Source organism: Magallana gigas, chromosome 3, assembly GCF_963853765.1.
Source record: "Magallana gigas chromosome 3, xbMagGiga1.1, whole genome shotgun sequence".
Taxonomy (NCBI): domain Eukaryota; kingdom Metazoa; phylum Mollusca; class Bivalvia; order Ostreida; family Ostreidae; genus Magallana; species Magallana gigas.
The window spans coordinates 15,072,317-15,089,208 of NC_088855.1; the positions used below are offsets into that span (position 1 = coordinate 15,072,317).

General features: G+C 33.5%; 1 protein-coding gene across 4 annotated transcripts in view; it reads left to right on the forward strand.

Annotated features, from left to right (window-relative positions):
* The first annotated feature begins 2,314 nt into the window (after positions 1 to 2,314).
* Positions 2,315 to 16,892, forward strand: part of LOC105322843 (atlastin-1) — a 42,378-nt gene continuing 27,800 nt past the window's right edge. For all 4 annotated transcript variants that reach the window (XR_010711843.1, XR_010711845.1, XR_010711844.1 and 1 more), the window contains exons 1-8: positions 2,315 to 2,444; positions 11,611 to 11,834; positions 12,447 to 12,575; positions 12,779 to 12,883; positions 13,012 to 13,062; positions 13,383 to 13,445; positions 13,580 to 13,672; positions 14,957 to 15,095. Coding sequence is in view for 1 of the 4 variants with exons in the window: in XM_066078638.1 (XP_065934710.1) it covers positions 2,381 to 2,444; positions 11,611 to 11,834; positions 12,447 to 12,575; positions 12,779 to 12,883; positions 13,012 to 13,062; positions 13,383 to 13,445; positions 13,580 to 13,672; positions 14,957 to 15,095 (868 nt within the window). In the remaining 3 variants the exon portion in view is untranslated. The remainder of the gene's footprint in view (positions 2,445 to 11,610; positions 11,835 to 12,446; positions 12,576 to 12,778; positions 12,884 to 13,011; positions 13,063 to 13,382; positions 13,446 to 13,579; positions 13,673 to 14,956; positions 15,096 to 16,892) is intronic.

Consider the following 16,892-nt stretch of genomic DNA (forward strand, 5'->3'; position numbering starts at 1 on the left):
TCACCCGGATTGGAATTTCCCTGATTTTGAGAATTTCTTTTTCATTTTGCTTGTAAATATTTTTTGAATGATGCTGCCGCGCCCCCTTTTAAAAAACGTTCCTGGAAATTAATTACTGTAAATATATATATAGTGAATAAAATAAATGTGAGCATTTATCCAAATGAGAGCAAGTTACAACTGTTTCCTATTTTAAAAAAAAAATGTCCCCATTCGTTAGCTTTGCAAGATTTTGAGAAGATTTTGGTATTTATATTTCAGCATTTACAATAACTACTTAGAGTAATTTCCCCTTATTGTGACGTCAAAGTTCACGTCGTCTGTCTCTTTGAAAAAACCCTGAAAAACTAAGTGAAATATACTGTTTTTTTTTACTTAAAAAGCATGATGTTCTTGAAATTACACAATTTATCTGTTTCTCAAAAGTTTTACTTTGATTCTCGCGAGAGGAATCAAGTCTAGTGAGATCGTCCGACATTGATAAATTGCATTGTGGGTCGAAATTTACTGACGCCGAAAAATTCTGTGGGATCAATGTGTAAGAAATCCATTGTGACGTCACTCGAAGGAACGACAACTCTGTTAGTCTTATGTAATGGAATTATTTTATTTGCAATGCATGATGTACATAGTCTTTTATCTTGTTCTCGTGGGAGTGTGAAATGGGAAACCATATTTACAGGGAATTACTGGGACGATTAAAACAAGGCATTACTGGTCCGATTTACTGACGCCAAAAAAATCCGTTGAATGAATGTGCAACTATAGTCTGTCCCAAGATATTTATGCTGCATATTTGAACGATTTTTAATAAAAATACACATACCTGTGACTGAAGTGCAATTAAAATCGATGAAAGGGAAAATTCCCAAGATAACTTCATTCACACATTATCTTTTTTCCCTCGTAAAAATTCACAGGAACGAAAACAGATTTCCTACGGAGATTTATAATGGGGAATGTTGACATCTTTTCTCCATTCGGAAATACTCGGGACACCTCGCGCAATTTTTCAACGTTATCATCCGGGCGTCTTCATCTCCTTGGCAATGGAAAAACCTCGTAGACTTTTTATTTTTAGCCGTGTACTGATACCCGACAAGCTAGAGGGGGCGTTTCAAAGGGGAAATCTTGGGATTTTTTCATACTATTGAATGAACATCGTCTGAACCAAGAGGTATTTATAAATATTGAATAATTTAAGAAAATATGCGGCAAAAATATCTTGGGACAGACTATAGTCCGAATTTTGACGTTACGTCATATTTCACCAAACTATGTCATTTTGCCCTGCAAAAGAGCAGTACCGCAGTTACCGTGAAGGGGTTAATTCACACACGCCTTGCCGGTAGAGCTGCGCTCGCTATTAATACATCTCACTAATAGCGAGCGCAGCTCTAAGAACCAGTGTGCGCGGGAAAAAGAACGAGCTAAACCTACAGCTCATCAAACAAAATTTTTTGTCTACGTCCCATAATGCTCTCTAATGTTTTCACCCGAGTCGAGATACGTAAACAAAGACTAACAAAGTCATGAGTGACGTCACAGTGCTCTGGCGCTATATTTCCCGCGATAAATTTAGAGGTGGATGAACATCTGTAATATGCGTGTACTAGCTATTTCAGTATAGACTGCGATGCCTCATTGACATATGATTTGTTTTTATTTTTTTTTAATATAGAGATTATATAAATATATACTAGCAAGAGCCATACTTTACTGTCATATCGATCCATTTTTAAGCTAATTGTGTATGCATGTACAATAGGCAGATAAGTACATGTATATGACTAGGTAGGAAATAAACAATAGGGCATTTTAAACTAATTAAAAAGGAATAAAGAGAAAAAATAAACAGTTAAACAATTTATGTATATATTGCATATAGGTAAACACTAAATTTAAAAGTGGGAAATTACACAGTTCTACAAACAGGACCCGGGCACCGTCTCTCTCTCCTCTCTCTCTCTCTCTCTCTTGGGGTAGGGGGTTGCTCTGTATGTATCATAACCATTATAATTAGTACCTTGGGCATACTTATTGTAGAGTAGTACCTTGGGCATACTTATTGTAGAGCAATACTCTCTAAAAAATTCTTTGACGTTCGTTGATACCTAAACAACACCAGGTTGACAATGATGCAAGGTATATGTAATTCTTGCTGCGCTCGCCAGAACGGTTGCACCGTAAAACATAATATAAGCATGATAAGCAAGCTCTAAAATTAGACTCACTGTCTGACAAATGCCGCCATAACTCATTATATGGCATTCCGGTAATTCAAGGCGTCCTTTCGGTAAATAGGCCTACTGTCATTACTTTAATTCGGGTTACCCATGTATGACGTAGTTTGACGCGTGCGGCCTCAGACACAGAGGGGATGGATGGCTCCAGAAGACGTGAAATGAGTCGCAGACAGATATCTAAGAAAATGGAACGCAGAGGTTTGTCGTTTTATGATTTTCGATACTTTAATATTATTTCTTTATTAAAAGTAACAAAATCACGAATACCTCGATTCAATTGAACTGTGTTAATTGAAGTCTCAGCTTAGCTCATACTTGCCAACCTCCAACATGTGAAAATCTGGTCATGACCAGATTTGGAAAGTAAAAAATCTGGTCATAGCGCGTAACGACATTCACAACATATTTATCATGCATTTCATAGGTATATACAATAGAAATATGTGTTAAAACTTATGTGTAATACTTAATTGCAAAGAAGCATTTTAACTAACAGTTGCAGATTTTGAATTTTGTAAAGTGATCCGACACAGAAAATGGTAGGTTGTGTTCAGCTGAAAAAAAAAATGCAAAAAGAGTTTCTGCTACATTAACCTTGCTTTTGAACTCTGTAAATGATGGCATGAAAGTTGTAAGGGACTTGGAAGACTTTTGTGTATTAAAAAGCATTCTATACATGACTTAGTGTTTTTGAATGTTTAGTTAGATCAGTTTGGGCACAAAATCCAATATTCAAATGTGCGATACATAGAACGCAAAAGCCTCGTTTTGTCCTCGATTACTTTGTTTTACCTATGGAAATTCATTTTCCCAGATATGTTCATAGGTACAAAAATATCGGTTTCTTTTTGTTGGTTTTGATTCCGCTGGCCCCGATGAAGACCTTTTCTTATTGGAAGCCATCACACTTAATGATTTAAACCTTCGCTTAGTCAAACAACTCACGATAATAATTACACTTAATGTGTCTGTTATAGCCATCGGCATTGTTTACGCGTTACGTAAATCCAAGCTCAGCTTGGGTTCCTAACTGGAAGTCAAACGCGCAACGTAATTTATGAACCAAATCCGGAAATCGGGAGATTTTCGGGTTGTTCGACAAAAATCGGGTGAAAAGCATGACCCGCCGGGTCATAAAAAATAATCGGGTGAAGGGTTGAAAAATCGGGTGTGACCCGACGAAATCGGGTCAGTTGGCAAGTATGGCTTAGCTGCAGGTCTGTAGCACCCGGTATGGAAAAATTCGGATGGACGACCTGGGACCTACAGTGCCTCCCATAGTAAAAATCTGCAATTTACAGCGCACAAAAATTTGCGCTAGTTTTGGACTAACTTGTGGAAAAAATTAGTATCATTAAATTATTCAGTCAATTTACAAATCTACTAAGTACTGATATCAGTAGTTCACTTGCCTCAAACTTTCTCTGAACCACGCTTACCGACCTCGGAAATTGGGTGTGCTATATTCACGTCAAGATCGAGAGTCGCCTTTTTTTTACATGTAAACAAACTGCACCACTTCACTTTACGGGGCTGATGATGGTGTTTAATAGAAAAGCAGGGGTATAAAGTAAAGTGTTCATATCTGTAGTAAAATGTCTGAGGATTTTTTTGGAATCGAATATATGTATAGAATGTGCTCGGAAATAAGGTAAATCAACTGGCGCAATTTTTTGAATTGTGCGCCGTAAATTGCAGATTTTCACTATGGGAGGCACTGTAGCTCCCAGGTTGCCCATCCGATTTTTTTTAGACTGGGAACCACAGATCTGCAGCTAGTCTCAGCTGAGCACATGTCAAGTTCACACTCGTACACCATAAAGTAAAAAGAACTTGTATTAACAGGCACATACATATTTATATAAGCATCATTTTTAAAAGTGTCCGAAATTTTGACGCGCAAACAAAATCCTAATCCTTGGGGAATTAGGGATGTGGGTGTGCAAGGAACGTTAAACTTACATTTAAATGTCAAATTTTTACATATGGAAAATGCTCCCAAAAAGTAATTGGGAGGCAACGTACAGTGATTGGGAAGGCCAAAAATGTCAATGGGACTATGGCCCCACAGTTATTAATTTTAATGGGCCATTTTCATAATGAAAGGGCCATCTATTTATTCATTGGGGCCATTTAGTAAAATTGAAATTATCAAGGACCAACCTAGAGCAAAACAACTTCTATAAAATTTAAAAACTTAACCAACTGGTTAAATTTCATTTATTTGATGTGTTTATACATTTCATTGATGCAATTTTTGTTATGGTGTTTGCTTTAAATAAATGATAAATAAAATCAGTCTCTGTACTTCTGTGTTTTTTGGAGGTATTAGTCAAACCCTTTGACCCAATTATTATCGTCATGTAGAGAATCTTTCAAACTATGAAGATAACTGTAGGGAACGGTTTTTCTTATTATTTAAACATTAATTTTGCGAGTTATTAAATAATTACAAGTTACAACTAATTGTAGTATCGACACTTAAATGAATAAACATCGGTTGTAATTTTCAATGCAGTGTGGTTGCATCACCCATATTTATAACCCCTACAGTAACGATAAGCATGGTAAGACAGTCGTGAGTTTTAATAATCACAACAGGGATTAATTGAGGCTGTGAAAACGTCTTTTCAATTAGATAATCATCATTTTACTGCATTTGGGGTTAGTTTACATAATTGAGAACTCAGAATACTGGGCGACTTCAACTTCTCTTTCGGAGGAAATTCTGGAATAATCTACCACGCATAAAAGAGTGGAAACGTTTTTATTGGTTGTTTATTTCTGTTTTACCAAACACAACCAATGAAATTTGATGTTTTAAAACAAATGTATTAAAAGACGATTAGCTAAGTCGTACAGAGTAAATTTCCAGTGGACATCGCTAAAACTTTTATAACCGATGAGAAATTTGAATGCGCACTTCGGCGCGTAGAGTAATTGATTTAATGCGCCATTTTTCTCTTAAATGCGACTATGGCGCGTGGCGCATGTCCTTCCCAATCACTGTTAAAGTATAGAGCTAGATTGACTTTATTTTGAAGGCGATTGAGAAATTTATTTTAAATGACTTGTTTTTAATTAAAACAGAGACATAAATAACAGAGTTTGGCAACCGATCGAAATTTTGCGAAATCCTGCGGTCCCTATAAAATTGTAAAGTGTTCCCAGTTTATATCCGATCAGTAAATCTTTCTAATAAACAATTACATCGAAATATAAACTGCTTAAAACCTATTACCATAACATTCAAATTATTATATTTTCATGAGTTTATGTCTAATAAACAATATCAAAAGAGGAGATTTAAAAGGCAGTTGGCTACCCATCTTCCAAGATTTCGCCGATGTTTTATAGCTGGCCAATATATTTTCTATATATTTATCTTATTTTTCAATTTTTTGTTTCAAAAATGTCTAAAACCTATGCACACTTTTCATTAAAACAATATACTTTTGGTTTAAGATCATTATCTCAGTTTATTAAAATGTAGTTCTGAAAGTAAAGTTGGTCCCGTATCATTTTCAACAACAAAACACACTAATGGCAGAGTTGCCAATCTCTGTTATTTATTTCTCTGATTAAAATTACTAAATCATTATGATTTTTGTCCTCTGCAAAAAGTTTTCCCTCCAAATTTTCCACAGACCTGTACTGTGGTTTCATCAATATTCGTTGAATACCAACTTTCGTGGATTTCGTTGTTAAGTTGATCTACGAAATTATATGTTCATTGAAGTTCAATTTCAATTAACATTTTGTATTGATAGGATCATTGGCCACGAAATTACGTATCCTTGAAACTGTGGTTTTTAGAAAATCCACGAAAATTGAAACCCACGAAAATTAATGAAACCACAGTATTTAGCAGATAAAACAACAATAGTTTTTTTGCATGTAATTCCTTAGAATAAAAAAAATTCTCTTAGATTTCTCTTTTGAATTCCCCCTTGCTCTCTAACTTTTCAGGTTAAAGATAATGATCTAGTTATAGCCCCCAACCCCGCCCCCCACCCTCTAGATCCTTGCTTTCTTTAATATGTGTGTGTTGAGAACTCATAAATCAACTATATGTACATATAAAGTAATTGCAATTTCTAGGATGTGGGCTGGGTTATATAATTTACCACCACCCACTTTTCTAGATCCTTGCTTGCTTTACTTTAAGTACAAGAGGTACAAGACATGTTAACATATTGACACATAGCAGGGTTATCTCTAAAAATTGAAGTAGAAGGAAGAAATAACGTAGAAGGGTGTCCAGGGTTTAGCACCCCCCCCCCCCCAAAAAACACTTTTTTGCAAAGTTATACATAACCTTAACCAAAAGATCCTTTTTTCTTGTTTTTCAAGATTTTATTTATAAGTTTAGCCCCCTTTCAATTTTCAATTTGCTTTGTGTAGTTTATAAAACTGCAAATTACGTTATTTTATCAAAGATTTCATCCTGACGACGTGATGAAGGTTGTGTTCATAACTTCATATACAAGAATTTACCGAAATAATGTTTTATAAGGATTTTATTCCACCACCAGTAAGCATCCTTATTCACTTTTTATACCCCCTGCAAACAAAGTTTGGGCGGGGTATATAGGAATCACCTTGTCCATCCATCCGTCTGTCCGTCCGTCTGTCTTTGCAATCGTGTTCGGTCCATATCTTTCTTATGGAGAAACATTAGAAGTTATTACTTCACACAAAGATTGCATATGACCTAAGGGTGTGTCATGACCTTGACCCAAGTTCATTTGGGCAAGTTCAAGGTCACTGGCAGAAAAAGTGCAAAATTCGTGTCCGGTCATTATCTTTCTTATGGAGAAGCATTGAATGTTCTTACTTTACGCAAATGTTGCTTATGACCAAAAGGTGTGTCATGACCTTGACTCAAGGTCATTTGGGTAAGGTCAAGGTCACTGGCAGAAAAGTGCAAAATTCTTGTCCAGTCCATATCTTTCTAATGGACAAATATCGAAGTTCTAATTCACATAAAGATTGCTTATAACCTGAGGGTGTGTCATGACCTTGACTCAAGGTCAATTGAGGAAGTTCAAGGTCATTGTTTCAAAAATGCTTAATACCTGTCTGTGTCATGTCTTGTATTAATGGAAATATTAGAAGCTAAAATTTGACACAAACCTTGCCTGTCTCAGGCTACATAAAATTATTTTTAGATTCTCATCCCCGTCTCTCTGAAAATTGCCTGCCCCAATGTATTTTTTTTTTGGAAAAAAAAATGTTGGGAAAAAAAATTTCGGAAAAAAACAGGCTTAGTTTACCAATAATTCAAAATGTTTCAATATCAAATGGCTGCTTGACATGTGGATTTTGTTTGATTCGAGTCATGTTTGTTAAAGTAAGGATGCAAATGTCCTCATGCATTAACAGTTAACTTAAAATAAAATAGAATTAAAGGATATAGAAATTGGTTTGTTAACTCATTTTAGCATTGACAGTTTTAAAAAATAGAGCAGTTGTTATTTATCGAAAATGGACGGTGAAATAGATTCATCCAATATTTTTAAGGCGTCGAGCTAATGCTCGGCAGCCTTCTAGCGATCGTCTGGATTGGCAATCGTCCAAAAATTCATGCACTGCACCGCCTTTTTAATGCGCATAAAAAATAAGTTCCTTGAAGTATTAAACGTATTACAAGATTTGTATTCCTTTTATTCAACTAAATTGTGTACAAAAAAACCAACTTTGCCTCCCTGGTTATTGACAACTCATTGCATTAGTATAAATTTGCTTAATCAAGAAATGGCGGATGAATACAATAAGGTGCAATGTAAACATTCACTAAAATATTATTTAAGTTTATCGCTTACATTTTGATTGGAGACTGTGCCCGATAGAAATAAAATTTGATATGTAAATGTATTTGTTATTGGGCATGGTCTCCAAAATAATTGTAAGCGATAAACTTATCTATAGATTTTATTGCAATTAATAAACACGATAATGCAGTTGGTTTGGTCGAGCATTTTAGATAGCACGTGTTGTGGATTTGTTTGTAAACAACCATAGCATAGGTAATCTTGTTTCAAAAGGGAATTGAAATAAATAAAAGTATGTTTTATTATTATAATTAGGGACACACTTAATGTATTCAAATTATGAGCCTGTGAAATGTGCAAAGACTTTTTAAAGCAGAAAGAAAATAATAATTTTTTTTTTAACTTTGAAATTTCTTCGATTTTTGTAACCATGATGAGTTATTGTATTATAAACTCATCACTACCTATTTTATAACGAAATATACTGATTATTGTTTTTGAAACAGCACAAAACGTTATTTATTTCCTTTTTTATTCTAATATTATTTGATAAACGACTATATATATTAGTACAGAAATTCAAATTATTGATATCATTCTATATAAAAGAAAATGTCAGCTCGACGCCTTTGTGGCCGTTCCGGCCTTTGATCTATAATTGCAAATATACATGCATTATGATTTTTATCTTAGCAGGGGGTATCAATTGCTCACAGTACCTCTAGTTTTAATTTCGAATCACTAGGCTAGTGTTTCTTTTATAAAACATCAACAACCTTTCCTCGTTCGAGTCAATTCAAACTAAAAAGCTTTCCCAACTTTGTGTAAGTCAACAAACTTGATTATTCAAGTCTTCTGAACAGTATTTCCATTTAATCAAGTGAATAAGCTCTAAGAAAAATTATTTAGAGCTTAAAAAGATATTTCAAGGTTTATTTCAGTGAACCATTACATCAAAACAGTTAGTTTATCTCAGAAATGACGTACTAAATTGTATTGCGCAAGCTAGGTCACAATAACCGCATAACACAACATTGCATCATTGTTTTTAATCTTTGAAAAAAATCAATTTGGGTCGTATAAGGGATTGTCTAAAAAGCTTCATAATATAAATCAAATTGTATGAGATAAATAGAACATCTATAATTGTGTGATTTTATATTTGCTTTATCCAACTTGTTGAAATGGTTATATTCACTCGGCAAGCCTCGCGAATATATACAGCATTTCAACTCATTGGATAAAGCAATTAAATTAATATAAAATCACACAATATAGATATCCTCTATACATACAAACTTTACTCTGGATGAGCAGAGCTGGTTCATTTTGCTTTTGGTGAACATTCTCATAAAGTTTAACGCAGTTATGAAAATTTATATATACAGAGGGGATTTTTTTAAATACAGGTACTTGATGATAGAAGCCATATTATTAAAAGTTAAATTATAAACTTTTTATGCAACCCGGTCAGTTGAAAGCTCAAACAATTAAGCTTTTCTGATCACTACATTGTCTGATGTCTGTATATAAACTAGCTTATTACTTGTCAAAATTAAACCAAACTTGGTACAATATCAAGCACGAATGAGTGGCTTTGTTTGATATAATATAAAGGGCAAAGTCCCATGCATTAATTCCGTGTTAAGATAATGAAGAAAGAATGATATAAGTGTATGGGTTTTACATAATTATTTGAATTCATTTTATTAAAAACCAAGAAGTTATATAAGAATTTTAGATACCAAATTGGAAATAGGAGGGGGCCCGGGGGTCAATATATCGTGGCCATTAAAATATTTTGAACCTTAGGACCTCTCCAATAACAAAGGAAATCAGAGGGGGTCTCAATACATCATGCCTGTTTGGGAGGGTAACAGTTAAAATTGACACCCCGATAAAACCGTTGTCAACCGACGCGAAGAGGAGGTTAACAATGGTTTTCGAGGGGTGTCAATTTCATCTGTCATCCTCCCAAACAGGCACTATTTATTTTATTATACTGAATGTCTTAATTTTAGAGAAATTTTTATTGCTTTTATATAGAAATGACATGAATTCTACGGCGAACCGTACGTGCATAATTTACGCGCATGTTACAATTCATTGTGTTACCCGTTGCCAAGTGTGTTGCTAACGCTGAGGGTAATAGAACGGATTATCAACTGTGTCTAAACCGATCAGATTTAAGTATGTAACATGAAAGTATAACAAAATATATTGGCATGCTTCTTGAAATATGGTAGACTTGATCATCGACCCTAAAGGGCAAAGATCTTATGAAAATATATATAAAAAAAAAAAAACATGAAGGGTAAAAAATTTAATTGTGAAATAGAAAATATCAAAGCAAATAAGTTAGTATACATAATCAATATACCCCTGTTGGTTGGGAGGGACCGGGTGTTAGGTTTATTTTTAGGTCACCTGAGTCACTCAGGTGACCTATTGCAATTGGTCTTTGTCCGTCGTCGTGCGTTAACAATTTTACATTTTTAACTTCTTCTTGAAAACGACCAGGCCAATCGTTTTGGTGTGAAGCATCTCTATGGTAAGAAAAATTTAAATTGTGAAATCCATGGCTCTACCACCCCTGGGGTGCCATGGGCGGGGCCAAATATGCAAAAAAAAGCCAATTAAATTTTCAAAAATCTTCTTCTCTACTTCCACACATGTGAGGAAGAAACTGAATGCATGGTTATGATGTCCATGAAGCCCTCTACCAAAACTGTGAAATTCATGGCCTCTGGTTCAGGGGTTCAGGCTCTAGGGTAGGGCCAATATGACCATATAGTAAAAATGTATTAAATCTTAGACCATAAATATTTGTTAAAAACTAAATGCATGATTATGATGTCCATAAAGCCCTCTACCTAAATTGTGAAATTCATGACCCCTGGGTTAGGGGTTCGGGCTCTAGAGTGGGGCAAATATGGCCATATAGTAAAAATGTATTAAATCTTAAAAAATCTTCTCTACTTCCACACATATGGGCAAAAAACTGAATACATGGTTATGATGTCCACTAACTCCTCTACCTAAATTGTGAAATTCATGGCCCCTGGGTCAGGGGTTCAGGACATGAGAGGGGGGGGGGCAATATGGCAATATAGTGTTGACTCTAAGGCAGGACCAAAATAGATGTATAAGACAGTGTTAATGCATATAATGTTTAAAAATTTTCTTCTTTACTCCCAAACACCTGAAAGGAAAGCTGAATTCATGATTTTGTAGACTAGATCTTCAAGTTTTTTGTCAAAATTATAGGTTTCACAGTTCTTTTTGAAAGATTTCAGGCAGGGAGGTGGTCATCATTACAAATTTATAATTTTTCTATTCCAGTATGAAACCTCATTGACTAGATGCATATATGAGACTCCTCGACAAGTTTTGTATGGGTTATATGCTACTCAGGTGACCGTTAAGGCCAATTGGCCTCTTGTTCATTATTAATATAAATATACTGTATCAAAAGTGTACATGGCAAGGTTGATAGAATACATCAGAACTCGCACAAGATACTCTCACAATATATCATATCCTTTATTGATTAAAAAGGTGAATTACATATTATAGTATGTTAATTACAGATGATTTTGAGAAAGGTGAACCTCTGCAGATTATTAAAGTTACAGACAAGAAAAGCGGTGGCGACATTATTCATGGACTAGAACTGAACGAAGAAAACTTGAAAAGGATATTGTTACATCCATTTGTCAAAGACATTCCCGTTGTCATCATCTCAATCACAGGAGCCTTTAGAAAAGGCAAATCTTTTCTCCTTGGATTCTTTTTAAAATTTTTGGAAGCACAGGTAATTCTAATAAGTTTGAAATATGACTGCTAATTTACTACATTTACATTCTATACTGTGTTTTTTCATTAAATTTTGTGATCTTTAAATGCCTCTAAATGCAACAACTAATCTCTTTGTATGAATTTACATGAAATTTATACAAGAAGTTCCCAAACAGTGATTTCTATGTTTAATATCGGTTAAAAACATATTTCATTCATGTTGTCAAATTATACCATGTTTTACAATTATTCAACAAAAAAGTTGATTTTACTGTTAAAAGCAAAATTTCAAGACATATTTTTCATGGACTATATTTTCATGCTCATCGATCTCAACTCAACAATCTTAGTTTAAACCGGTTTCTATAAAATAGCTGTTCTTGCTGTTACTAATTTACTCCCTCGGTGACGGTTATATATAAGCATTAATTAAATGATTTTTTTTTTACTTCGTCGTGCATCAGTGTAGCAGACAAATTATCATAACGCGCTAACCTATGTTATTAAATTTGTCTGCTCACCTGATGGCAATTATTGACATGACGACATCAAAAATAAATCATTCAATACTGTAATGTATAGGACCTTTGCTAATATTTTTTTCTCTTTTTCAATTTCATACAAAAAGGAATCTGTTTGGTTAAAAGAAAATGACAAAATAAAAGGGTTTGAATGGCGAGGTGGAACAGAACGAGTTACATCTGGCATCCTAATCTGGAGCAAACCATTTATATGTCAAGACAAATTTGGGGAAAAGGTAATATTAAGTTATAAATATAATGCCTAGTTTATGTAATATTTGATTCATGATGTGTATATATTTATTGCTATGATACAACTTCATTAGACCTTAGAATTATCCTGTTACGTTTCTTAAACCTTTAATTGGTAAAATTAAAATAAGTACCGGTATTGTTTTTTAGATGATTGTACATTTCTCTTATTTTTGTTATCTGCTAGTTTGCTGTATTACTTATGGATACGCAAGGAATTTTTGACAGGGAATCCACAATGAATGACTCTGCCAGAATGTTTGCCCTCAGTAGTTTGATAAGCACTGTACAGGTACAATGTATACTAAACTTACTTACTGTAATTGTATTTATTTATATGAGGGGTTTTGATATTGATACAATGCAGATGGTAAACTGTTAATTGTACTCTCGATATAATTTAATGAACCGAATCTTTAGATCTACAATATCATGCAACAACTCCAGGAAGATGACTTGAAGAATTTAAAGGTAAATTTTCTGGGATTTGTTATGTTTAAAATTAATTCTATTAGTACCAGTATTCTTATTTCTGTGTCTATAATTTCATTTCTTTTTTGCACCATGTTTTTCTTTTGTTTATTGATGTAAATATTCTTAGAAGTGCATCATTAGCACATGTAATTTACACAGTCACCCAGATTTGAAATTCAATAAATAATATGATTCAATTATTAAAAAAAATGTCTTGTTCCGCTTCAAAATACCGAGCAAGGCTCTTCAAAGAACATTTATGTTTATTAGTGAATTGAATTATTTTCAGTTGATATTTTTATAAAACTATTTTCTAGTTTTTCACTGAATTTGGCAAGCTTGGCACTGAAACTTTTTCAGACGGTGAATTCAACATGCCGGTAAGAAATTAATAGTAACTATACAGTTTACATTTCTAAATACGCCAAGAATGAAATTCATATAATTTAATCAAACACCAATTTACACATATAATTATGATAGTTTATGAATCTATGTCATATTTCTGTTAAAGAAACTTGTATTTTTGATACGAGACTGGGGATGTCCGTATGAATATCCCTACGGAGAAGATGGTGGAAAAAATTATGTTACAAAGATACTAGAGGTAGGTAATGTGAATGAGAACAAATTACGATATCTTACTTTTTCTGATGTTATACCCTACGCTGTGGAATCATTTTCATTTGTGGGGTCAATGTTGTTGGCAGCCAAAATTTTTCTTGTTCATGGTGACGTAATTTCGTCGGTAGCAAATTCCGGATAATTTCAAAAAGTATTAAACAAATGCTTGTATATACATGTATACTTTACATTCGTGGGGGTGTATATTTGTGGGCAAGGGTTATCCATGAAAGCCACGAGCATTGGTCCCCCATGAACAATGATGATTCACATTATTAGATACATGTATTTTGGAGGTATATTTGACAATCTTAATTGTGTCATCATGCATCAATATCTTTTGATCTATATTTGATAAAAGTTTAATATTACCACATCAAAAATCCAACCTTTTATTTTTTATTCCCACTTAGCCAACATGGTGATTTTTATGTGTGTATTATGAAAAGTAGGTAAAGCGTCGGCATTTGCGAATATTTATTCTCACCAAATGAGCTAGGGAAAACAAAAACATACGACCATCATTTTCATACCTGAACAGAGTTTAAATAAAATAGAGCATCAATATTATCATTTCTTTCAGGGCCTCTCAACTCAATACATTGGTTGTGTCTGTCTTTTTCCTTTGTCTAGGAATGCTAACATATGCTGAAAATACTCCTGCAAACAACTTTTTGTCATCAAATGTGGCATTACTTAATCAGGTGTCATACTGGAGCATTTCAGTCTAGTTCAGAATGTAAAAAATCATATCTTGAAATTATATTTAATGACACTGTATGAATTAAACTGTATAATTTGCAGAAAGTTTTTAACTAATTAATGCAGCTTGATGACAAAACCCAAACCATTCTTTCTTTAATAGCATTCATTTAACATGGTACATGTATTGATAGAAACACCAAAAATATAATCATGATCGATGAATAAGAATTAATTCATTAAGTTTTTACAGAATCTAGTCATATCCAAAATACCTCTTCGTAAGTCAGTCAGTCTGTCCATAGAAGTCCTGTTTTGGTATTTTTTATCAGTGCAAATCTTCTTAATAGATTGCTTTAGAGTTTTACATGTAAAAGCTAGTTTTAACATGAAGGTATTTAGAACATATTGTTTAGAAGTGCTTTTCATCAGAAATTAAATATTCCAAGTCTATAAATGTTATGGAAATTTTTGGTCAGAATTAAAACATCACTTATCTTATGTATTTAGAATATCTCTTGTTAAGAATGCTCATTTTAAAGATATATTTTAATAAATAATTAAGGAAACAACAGAGCAACCAAAAGAACTAAAAGATATTCGCAGAGCCATTAAAAAATGCTTTCCAGATATGTGTGGGTTTCTCCTACCACACCCCGGCAAAGCTGTTGTGACGAAAAAAATGTTTGATGGACAAGTAAAAGGTACGTAAGTTCTGTGCTATTGCCATCTGTGGAAAAAAAATTAGATATTATCATCAGATAAATCTACTCAAAACAACATTTCATTTGAAAAATTCTCTCCCTGTATACAGAGAATAATACATACCTTTTTCCATATTACACCCAGGACAATATACATGTAGCCCAAGAAACCAATATCACCCAGAGGGCCAAATTAAGGCCCAAGGGCTGATATTGGTCAAGGGCTGATACAGTGTGTGATATGAAAAATGGTATGTATAATTACTGAATGACTGGTAGTTATTTCACAATCTCTTTATTATCGCAAATTATTGAGTACGCATAAACTATACATGAATTCTGTCTTATTTTCTATAAGAAACTTTTTAAATTTGCAAAAATGACTGAGGCAAATCAAAAATGCTATGCACATATTTCACCCACTTTCGCAAATTTTGTGACGCATGAAAAAAACGGATATATATATTTATAGAAATAACATATCTAAGATATAGTTATGCCTTAATTCAATGAAGACGTTATAATGCATTACTTAGGTCAGACATTGTTTTGTGATGTATGAATCATTGCCTAAAAGGATCTATTGCGAATAATAGTTGAATTTACATGTTGGGGAGATGGACTTCCCAGGAAAAAAAATCACTTTTGAAAATCAGTTTTTTTGTTATTTTAATTCCTATCGTACATATTTCTAAATTTTTTGAATTTGCATTTTAAACCTATCATATTGCTCTTGCAATTTAAAAATTAATCTTCAAAGTTGGCTAAAACAGCATTTTCTGAGTAAAATAGTTTTTTGGCCTAGATATCCTTCACGACCGGCCTGCTCCTAAAAAAATCTTTGATATTTTAATAAGTATTGTTCAAAGGAATAAATTAAGATTTAGAATTTTAACAGTAACACCAATATATTTATTTATGCAGAATTGTGCATTTTATATATTAAACTTCAATCTTCTTCCTTAAATGCACATTTGCTCTTTGAATAAAGATATTGATGGAAAAAGTATATACTTTAGCACTTCATTACATGTAAAAGCAATCAACTGGAACTAAACCCTAGTGTAAGCTTGCTTTGTTTGAGAACAAGAACCATTCACTCGTGTTACTTGAGACAGGTACCACGTAAATTAAATCATACCGAGCAAAAACTGTCGCATTTGCCTTTAAAGAACATCTTTATGAAATGGTGCAATTGAGGGAAAGTACTGCAAAGTAGATGCAGTTCATTCTTTGCAAAGAACATGTGCATTGGTGACATTTTAAGCCAAAAATGCAAGAGCAAGGTTTATAGATTAGAAAAAATGTTGGTGGGTCAGTTAGATTTTCCCATCTCCTTGCCATGCTGGCATTAGGTTTGTCCGCTTATACAAAGGATGCAGCTTTTAATATGGAAAAGAATTCAGTTGAATGTACAGTGAATGATGATAGTGTTCAAGTGCCTTGTAAAAATCTTTCTGCGTCAAAAACATCACTCTTCCTGTTATTTCTGTGGGAAAAACTAAGGCGACGTGCATTATTTGTAGCAAAGAGTCAAGAGGGTTTGCGACTTTTGAAATCCCGTCACGAGAGACTTTCGATATGTCATTGGTTGTATATAAACATATTTAAAGAACATGTATCATAGAATGTAAACTGAATCAAAATTTTATAAAACTTTTCATAACTCATACTGCATAGACAATGACTGTGAAACTTTTTTTTCAATCACTATACATTATGATTTATGATTCTATAACTAGAATCTGAGAGTTTACTGTGTATGGCCTAAAATCAAGACAGAAATTGATATTTTTT